General features: G+C 34.1%; 1 protein-coding gene across 1 annotated transcript; it reads right to left on the bottom strand.

Annotated features, from left to right (window-relative positions):
- Positions 1-7,739: 7,739 nt before the first annotated feature.
- Positions 7,740-9,747, bottom strand: LOC145009921 (protein FAR1-RELATED SEQUENCE 4-like). Its single transcript, XM_078968538.1, has 6 exons — positions 9,720-9,747; positions 9,404-9,560; positions 9,299-9,303; positions 8,741-8,930; positions 8,412-8,670; positions 7,740-8,126 (listed from the first exon to the last, which is right to left on the bottom strand). Exons 1-6 carry the CDS (start codon positions 9,745-9,747, stop codon positions 7,740-7,742), a joined length of 1,026 nt encoding a protein of 341 aa, XP_078824664.1.
- Positions 9,748-10,336: the final 589 nt, after the last annotated feature.

The raw sequence follows: 10,336 nt of genomic DNA, 5'->3' as shown, positions 1-10,336 counted from the left end.
CTTGTATATCCGTGAGATCGTTGCTCATCATGGGGTGTCAGTATATATTGTCTTAGACTGTGATGTTCAGTTCACATCCCGTTTCTGGCAGAAGTTCCATGAGGAATTTGGGACGCGGCTGCACTTCAGTACGACTTATCATCCGCAAACAGATGGCCACAGTGAATGGACCATACAAACTCTCGATGATATGCTGAGAGCTTGGATTATTGACTTTGGTGCAAGCTGGGACTCCTACCTACCCCTTACAGAGTTCTCCTACAACAACAACTTTATTTCCAGTACTGGTGCTCCACCATATGAGCTGTTGTATGGACATAGATGTCGCACCCCAGTTTGTTGGGGTGAGATTGGTCGCAGGGTGATGGGACAGACAGAGGTAGTTCTGTAGACTATCGAGAGGATTCATCAGATAAGACAGTGGTTGCAGGCCGCTCAAAGTTGGCAGAGAGTTACGATGGTAGGTGCCGATCTGAGCTGGAGTTCCAGGTGGGAGACATGGTATTACTGAAGGTCTCACCCTAAAAGGGTGTGATTCAATTCGGGAAGAGGGGGAAATTGGGCCCCGATATATTGGGCCATTAAGGATTATTGCTAGGCTTGTTAAGGTGGCGTATAAACTGGATCTCCTGGAGGATCTTAGTCAGGTCCACAACACTTTTCATGTGTCACAGTTGCGAATGTGCATATTAGATGAGGAGATAGTGGTATCGTTGGATAATATACACGTCGACGAGCGCCCGAATTACGTGGAAAGACCAGTAGCCGTTCTTGAGAGGAAAGTGAAGGTTCTACGGAACAAGGAAGTACCTTTAGTAAAGGTACAGTGGCAGCACCAGAGGAGATCCAAGTGGACTTGGGAGCTGGAGGCAGAGATACGGCAGCATTACCCCAAGTTATTTACCGCAGCAGACTTCGAGGACGAAGTCTAGTTCAAGTGGGGGGGGGGGGAACTATAACACCCCGACACCCAGGTATGAAAATTTAAAACTTATTTGTCACATTCTTGGACCTACTTGACAAGTTGGATGCCCTAACTCGTCGTGTAGAAGCGGATCAGACAGCATGATTTATGAGGTCTACTCGACGAGTTGGAGGACCCCAACTCGACGAGGAGGAGCTGAATGGGAAAACCATAATCTTTAAGTTTGCACCCTATTTAAAGGACTTAACCCACATCGTTTGGCCTCCCTTATCACCTCATTACCCAGAGAAGGAAACCCTAGTAGTTATTTACTAGTTCTTTGTGCTTGTGAGGCTAAAAGAGTGTTTTTTGTGCATTTGTTAAAGAAGTTTGAAGGTTGAAAAGCTTGGAACAGAAAGGAGCTTGTAGATCCAACATCTACATTGTTTTGGATTCCATTTGAAGGTAACAAGACGTTACCTTGATCATTCTAGTGTTAGATCTCCTTATTCTTGGGTTTAAGGCCATTTTTAGTATATTTGTGGATCATTTCGGGCATTGGGCATGATCTGAAGTTGTAACTTCAGATCTTGAGTCCTCTAAGTCCTTATAGTTATAAAGTTATTGTATGTATCAAGCTTTGGACCTTCTCTTTGGTTTAAACCTATCCCTTATCTTGGTTTCGGCATTTAAGACCTTGCATGCACGTAAATTTTGCAACTTTACATGGAAACCATGCCCTAGGATGCTAGATCTGGAATTTGGAGTTTTGGGGTAGCTTAAAAACGTATGAATGAGAAATAGACTGAAGTCACTCAACGAGTTGCATGGTCAACTCGACGATTTAGATAAAGATTGGTTTTTGTTGGTTTCTAAATGGACTCGGTGAGTTAGTGAGATGACGCGATGAGTCAGTTAGCGTTTTCCCAAAGTTTGGACACCGCATGGACTCGACGAGTTGTTTGGGAACTCGGTGAGTAAACTAGGGTTTCACGATTTCTGGAGTTCTGAAAGGACTCGACGAGTCAGTGGGCTACACTCGACGAGTTTGGTCAACATGGACTGTTGACCTTGACAGTTGACTTTGACTTGGACCAAGGGTTGACCAGTTTGACTTCTGGGGGTATTTTAGTAATATAGGAATTTATGAAAGTGAACCATTGGTGGATGTAGGTGGTTGAGTTTGGAGCTGTATTTGGGGAGTTTGACATTTATCATCATGAGCTACTTGTGAGGTGAGTGTCCTCACTATACTTAGGGGTCGAAGGCACCAAGGCCAGCCTATTGGATATGATATCCTAGTAGTTGGTGATATGTTTAGTATAAGTTAGTTGTGCATGCTAGTTTGATATGCCAGTTCGGTATATATGTAGGACTACCTGCGTTATTGTTTGGTTATCTGTATGTGCCTTTAGCTGTTATATGTCGACATGCTATGTGGGATAGGTTGAGGTTATACTGCTCCATGCAGTAGCCAAAAAACCCTGGAGTATGCCAAATATGAGCTTAGGGTCGGGCAGTGCATGCCATACTCATATTGAGGACTCATGAGCATTCTAGATATGAGCTGAGGGTCGGGCAGGGCATAGCCAGACTCGTACTGTGGGCTAATTTTTTGTATTCTAGTCGAAGCACTGAGAGAGCAAGCCAGTCGTAAGCTGTGGGCTCGAGAGCAATCCAAAATTATGATGTGGGCTCGGGGGTAAGCTAGATTAGTTGTGGGCCCGAAAGGCAAGCCAGACTCACACTGTAGGCTCAGGTGTAATCCAGTCTATAGAGTTATGGACCCATTACATGTTGTTATTTGTATATGTGTTATTTGTTATCTATTGGTATTTTGGGGGAACTCGTTAAGCTTCGGGCTTACGGTTTTGGATTTTGTTTCAGGTACTTCGGATGATCGCTGGAAGCAGAAGGCGTGATCATGCACCTCCTCGCATTTTATGACTTTGTTTATGGGATACTCTGATATGGAACTATTTTGAAAACAAATTTTTAATAATGGTTGGTTTTTTAATGATTTAAATAGTTTTAAATTGGCATGATTTTTATGAATGTTACACCAAGAAAGCTAGCATATTTTGTTGTAGATAGCTTCACAACTAGTCTGTGCTCCATAAGGGTTAAAAGTGGTGAAGTGGTCATAACAAATGAGAGAGTTGAAGCTATGTTTGGACTTTCGAATAAGGGTTTGGATTTTAAGACACTGGATGAATGTGATAAGAATGATCCATTGCTTGAGGCTTGGAAAGGACAATATGGGAAGGGTAATTATTATACTGGAAACTATTTAAAGAATATAAGAAAAACAAGTGTTACAGATGAGTTGTTTAAGCTAAATTTCTTGACTTTATTCATTAACACTTTTGCTGAAACAAAGACGATGGGGTCTTGTAGAATTAATTTGATTGAAAAGTTAATTCAATGCAAAGATGTGTCAAGTATTAACTGGTGTGAGTACATAGTAAACCGCTTAGAAAAAATGAAGAATAAGTGGAGGCCAAATGACAAAAACTACTAGTTCACAGGACCTCTTGCATTTCTAATGGTATGATCCGAAATATTAATTTCATGTGTTAAATACTGTTAACAATAAAATTCAATTTTAATGAAAAATTATGTAATGTAATTGTGCAAATGGCGTATGTAGACACAGTGATATGTGAAGATGTAAATCTGCAAAGGTATAGGCCATTCATCACATAAATTGATTCAAAGCACCTAAGAGTTTTGGAGGAATATGAAGTAAGCAGGGGTATTTGGACATCTGAGTTTACAAGAAAATACCCATGCTGTGTTTTATGATGAGATGGTGAATCAAGATGATTCAAGAAATAGATTAGTTGAGGTAAGAAGATTTTATAATAACTATAATAGTAATAGTGATTTTTTTTATGTTAGTGAATGGTAATTGTAGTATTTTATAAAATAGTAGAATGTTCAATTAACATTTCATTGATTTAAATTGTAGGAGAGTTGTGGAATTATTGAAAGTATGGTAGGAAGGTTGATTGAGCAGAAAAAGGTTATAGAAGCAAGTAGTCTAATGTGTATAGAAATGCATCTGAATGATGATAAGATGAAGGAAGTGATTAAGAAGGTGGTTAAAAATTTTAATGGGACAACACTAAAAGCATTAATAGGGGGTGGGCATGAAGATAGAATGGATGTTGATGTTATGAATGTGCATGCAACAGAAGGAGAAAAATCAGATGAGGAGATGAACAAAATGCTTACTGATTTGACTAAGAAGACGGGGAAGGATTTACCAAGTGGGTCCAAGGTTTATTCTGTATTGAATGTCGATGCTACCACAAATTCAGATTTGGGAATGGAGAGGATATCCCTAACAATCTTGAAGCCAACTGGTATGTGTAATGATAAGGTTATGGTTAAGCAACAGGGCGGTTCACATAAGCAGAATATGGGAATGGAAGTTGTAGTGAACAATGGAAATTCTAGTTTTGATTCTCTGTGTATAGTAACACCTGTGTGGATAAAGCAAGCTGATGAAATAGAAAGAAACATCTCTAAAAAGAGTATTAAATTTAAAAATGACGGTCCATCATTTGAAGCTAGACTTGATGAATGTGCATATGAGATGAATACTTTGAAAGGGAATGAAGGTAAAGATGATGCAGTTGTTGAACAGGAATGTAATATAATGACAAAGAGAAATGTTAGAGCTATAGTAGGGATTAGCATAAATGAAGCATGGACCTTCATTGAAGTCACTTTTTGTACAAAGAGTTGTTGACTTGAAATATGCAATTGAGCAAAAAGAAATTATGGTTGCACAAACGATTATTGGATTAGGAATGTATAAAAGGTGTAGTTGAATACTTTTAAATTTGTTTTTTTATGAATAATGTAGTGTCAACTATATCATGTATACAATCGTGAAAAATGCATGGAGCTCGTATGGGAATCAAAAGAAGGGTTTGGAATGAATCTAGAATATGCTAGAACTATTGCAACAAAAGTGAATATTCATTTAAATGTAATAGACTGTTGGAGTGTTCTATCAAAAAAATTAGAAGAGAGAACGTTAGAGTCGTCGTATTCTAGACTTTATTTTACAACAGGCACGCTGATATGTTTGTTTATTTATAAATAATACCAAAGTTTGTTATATTTAATGATACTCATTGTGTTGTTTAAATATAATTGCCAGCATGAATCAATGTATGACAAAAGGGTGAACGAAGATATAAGATACAAGGAGTTTGAAATGATGGTTAAATCATCAATTGAAGATCTTTCAAATGATCCTCAGCTAAAAAATGTTGATTTGGTAATTAAAATATTAAATGTTTACTAGTACGTTTATTTATTTTGTTATTAATTTTTATATTTTAATTAAAATGTTGTAGATTTTCTTCCCTATTGTTGATGGGAATTACTACCTGATATGTTTTTCAATTTTGATAATTGATCAAAGGAGATTGGTGGGAATAGTTAAGTCCGTCTATGGGAACAGACCCCGCGTGCTGGTAATTATGAATATAAAATTATTCATATATTTTTATGTTTATGTGATTGTGTAAATGGTTAATATAATTTGTGTGACATAATTGATGAATGCCATTACCGTTTGTTTACAGAAAAGGTTTTTATGTCGTTTTCTAAATAACGTCTGTAAGAAGAAGGTGAAGACTCTAATGACAAGGAATGTGGTGGTGTTGAAAATGAAGTGTCAATTATACAACCATTCAAATGATGGTGGAATTTACCTTATGCGACACATGGAGAGTTTTATGGGGGATCAAACATCAAAGTAGGATTGTGGGATAGTTGTGGATTTGAGAACACAAGATATGTATTTACAAAAGTTAAGGTACAAGTATTGGTGAGGTTGCTTTTGTCTGATCATAATATTTTGAAGTGTGAATTTGAAAAGGAGTATGTAAATTTTGTTAAGATGGACAAGGGGACAAGGAAAAAAATCGTTCAAGGGAATCTAAAAGTAGTCTTTGATGAATCTATTGATTGAAAGTTGATGGGGATGATAGTCTTTTGGTTAGGTTTAATGATTGTTATGCATGACAGATGGCTTTTTTTGGTGTCGTGGTAGGATTTGGTCTAGGTTTAATGTAGTAGGGATTTGTTTTTGTTATCTGTTTCTAAAGTTATTAAGTTGCTTGTGTTCTGAACCTATTTAATATATTAGTATTTATGATTGATATGTTTTTTGAATGTTTGTTAGCTGTGTCTGAAGTGATTAAGTGGAGTATTAATGTTCAATTGATATTCAACTATGAAATTTGTATATTACGTACTATAATGGCCTTTTCATGGAATGTAATTTTAATGTGGTATAAATCAGTTTTGAATTCAATATAGAATATATAATTGTGTACACCATTTTTAAATAGAACAAACTAATCATTAGTAATATATGTTTCAATTGATGGATAATTATTTGATAATTTATAGTTAAAGTAGATGAATATATGTATTTTTAAAAGTTAAGGTAAAAGATATGTAACAGTATTCGGTGGCATGGTAGGATTTGGACTAAATGTGAATTTGATAACATAATATACGTATTTACAGAAGGTATGGTACAAGATTTGTACATCCATTGTTGAAAAGTTTGTTGAGAAGTTATGTAGTTTGGTAGGTGAATGTCAATGTGAATTTTGTGGTTTCAATTCTTACGGAAAAAGTTTTCATAGTTTATATTCAACCTATAATATGTTTTAAAAAACTAAGTATCTTAATAAGTAGGATAAAAGATCCATCATATATTGAGCGCGTGTAATATGAATATTATTATGGTTCATTGTTAAATAATTGTATAACACAAAATTTACTAAAAAATGAGAAAACGATAACATCTATTCAATAATGAAAGCATTCAAACATGTCTTTAAGATCAAAATGACAAATCTAAAACATCCAAAGGTAAACAAAAAAAATTAAATATAAAACATGCATGCACAATTAAAAAATAAAAACAAAATGGAAGATAAATGAAATGTTAATTATACTTAATTCTTCTTTCTGGGATATTCTCTAAAAATGTTGTTCTTTTCATCTTCTTTCCTAATAGGACAATTACGTCAATCATGATCATTGCCCTTGCGACAATAACTACATCTAGAACCCTTCAGATTTTCTGTTGCAACCTCTCTCGAACTTTTCATTCTTTTTTTAGTACCACTTCCTTTGTTGTTGATTTCATCCGGATTCTCAATATCTACATTAGTGGGCATGGTAACACCAAGTATTTTTTCAAAAATATTTACTCTTGTTTCCTTTATCATGAGTTGTGAGCTGCTTTATTTCCTATAAGTATTCATTTAATTTGGTGTGATTGTTGCTTAGAGAAGATATACAGTTATCAACAGTAGAAAATATATCAAGTGCAACTCTTTGAGTATTCTCGTCAAAATCAGCATATCGAAAACATCTTTTCAATAGTTCTGTGGGGACGATGTCCTTCTTCCAGCGTCTTTGATGTTATATGACTTCATTACAGTAAAAATGTGGCGACACAAAATAGCAAACTGCTCAAACTTCATACAAGGACATTGAAATGTTTGTTTGAGCTTATTGTGTGTAACCTGGATTGAAAAAATTGTAGAAAATTTAGAAAAAAAAATCTATAAAAATTAATAGATTAAAAGTAGAAGTTTCAAGAGTGATTACCTTGTAAGTAGACTCATGTATAAGTATATCCCATTGATCATCATTTTCAACTTCTGGATCAATATGAGAACCATTTGCATTAGAAGAATTATAATGAATAAATTCCTTGACAAGACACTCATCAACATCCTCAAATGTGTTGATGCAAATTTGTGAACATGAAACCATATACAAGTACATCTCATTGTGAACTTGTCGAAAAATAGTGAGTGTAAAACAAAAATGCGTTCCTCTCAATATCAAATGGTGTCCTCATTGTTGCATGTTTGCCGTTAGTTTTGAAGTTTAATGATGATTGAGTGAATCTCTGCTTCTCCATAGAAGCTTCAAAAGAAATCATAAAATGGACAAGAGTAGAACCATAATGAGTGTTTTGGTGAAATGCAGAATTCTCACTTTCAGAACGAGATGTCATTCTCATTAATCCTAATAAAGGTACATGCTTGAAGAATGTAGGTATCCAGAAATGTCTCAAGCCATGTATATCATCCAAACGTTTATTATCTGTGAGCTTGTATTCATTCAGTAAGGACTTTCGCCTTACCTCAAATTCATCAACTTCAAGCCTCTAATTCCATATCAAGAAGTTGAACTTTTTGAGAAATTCTGGATTGTTGACAATGCTCAAAGAAACATGGGAATTTGTAATTTTAATCATAAATAATTTGAATAATATATTTTGTAAATTCTGTTTTGAATACACTAAAACAATTGATTGTTTCATTGGTAAATTTATTAATTTATTTGTTAATATTACATACTATGTAAATATAGTATGATCTGGTATTGAAATATACAATCACTTCATTTGTTTTGGAAAAAAAAATCAATAAATGTTGACATGCATAAATACCTTCAATGGCAATTTCGATGTGATATGCCACATACAAAGTCTATGAATCGATTGTGGGAAAACAGCTTCAATGGCTTTCTTCATTGCAGGGTCTTGGTTGGATAAAACCAACAATGGTTGTTTTCCAAAAGCTTTAATAAAAGATTTCAACAACCATATATAGGAATTAGTGTCTTCTTTGCTCAACAAGCCAACACCAAAAGTGGCACACCTCTTGTGATTATCAATTCCAGTAAAAGGAACAAAAACCATATGGTACCTGTAAAAGTATTTGAATTAATATATGTATTAATAATAAAAAAATATATTAAACTTCTATCATTTCCAACCTGTTAGTTCGAAAAGTAGCATCGAAAGAAACTACATCACTAAACTCTTTATAACTGATCTTGGATGTTTCATCTACCCAGAAAAGAGCATTCAACTGCTTATTCTCAAATCGATACTCAAAAGCAAAATTCTTAACATTCTCTTTTCTGTTATTCAGCTTGTCCACTAGCATCTGAGCATCACTGCCACCTATAAAGCATTGAGATCCCTCATGTAAATTTTGAAGTCATCCATTAGCCCTCCTACAAAATTGTATCCACTAAGAATACTTGTATATAGCCTGTGAGTTATGGTTACACCGATATTTTGATTAGACATAAGAATGAAAGATTTTTGAGTGCCATCCAACTGCTTATGATGACGTGAAAACAACATATTGTCTCTTGATATAAGTGGATGATTGTGTTTTTCTTTAAATTCATATAACCACCATTTAGTAGTTTCAGGAATAACTTTAAATCATATACGCGTGTTGTATCCGGTCCTCCTAGTGTTAGTCCTTTTAATTTTACTTATTTTTGGGTCCAAAGTATCAGTAGGGGATGTATTTGGGAAACCTTCCCTGTTACATAGAATATATTTCATGTACAAAATTCCACACTTCTTTTTGTTTGTTGACTTTCTAACATCAAAAATGTGTTGCACATGCATATTTTATATACGTGTCTTCAATTGCATCATCAGATGGGTATTTATGGTCTATTATTGGATTAAGACCATCAGGGACAGTTGGAATCCAATAAGATTTAACGGCTATTACAAATTGTTGATCAATACAATCACCTTTTCTCTCTTTACACGATTTAATGTCTATGACATCTAACAAAACACAAGTTAATAACATAATATAAATAACAATTTAGTAACTCAAATAAAATGAAATATGAATTATCAATGAAGTCTGTGTATCTGAAATCTAATTTTTTTATAGTATAAAAATAATATGCAAAACTTGGAATGTGTTTGATATATTTCTACGTGTTAGGAAATGTGAAATCGCCTTCATTGTGGTGATCCATCATGTCGACATTTTCGAATAAGGGATTATCAATATCATTTGAACAAAATTCATCCTTACTTAGAATTCATCATCGACTAATGCAGTTTCAACTTCATTGATCTTGTTTATATCATCAAAATCGTTGGGAAATAACAAATCCATTACTGGATTCTTATGGATAACTTTAAGGACAAACTTAAACTGAGTATCCGATTCAATATGGTTTGTTAATAGTCATATTATAAACTTGGAATTTTTCAATACAATGGTTGATACATGATTGATGGTTTTCCATTTCATAAATGTTTGTTACAAATGATATTATATGTACCTTAATATAGGAGGTTACCATTGAAAGAGTCATTAAATTTGATTAACAAATCCAAAATTAACATTATTGATGTAAAATAATTTATTTTTATTTAATTAAGTATATGTATATTGATTGGTTGAGATTTGTCCTCATGTTCTCACTTTAAATAAAATTTTCACGTGAACTTAATTATGTGTGTGTGTGTGTCTATATATATATATATATATATATATATATATATATATATATATATATATATATATCAAACACAATTAAAAACCA

Source organism: Lactuca saligna, chromosome 8 (assembly GCF_052625555.1).
Source record: "Lactuca saligna cultivar CGN05327 chromosome 8, ASM5262555v1, whole genome shotgun sequence".
NCBI lineage: Eukaryota > Viridiplantae > Streptophyta > Magnoliopsida > Asterales > Asteraceae > Lactuca > Lactuca saligna.
Note: the sequence above shows the minus strand (reverse complement) of the source record. Positions and strands in the feature narration are given on the sequence as shown.

Coding starts and splice junctions, on each gene's coding strand:
- LOC145009921 (XM_078968538.1), bottom strand. CDS start 9,747: ATGAAGGCGATTTCACATTTCCTAACAC. Junction 9,561..9,719: donor GATTTCACATTTCCTAACAC/GTAGAAATATAT, acceptor GTGTTTTGTTAG/ATGTCATAGACATTAAATCG. Junction 8,127..8,411: donor CATCGAAATTGCCATTGAAG/GTATTTATGCAT, acceptor ATATGGAATTAG/AGGCTTGAAGTTGATGAATT.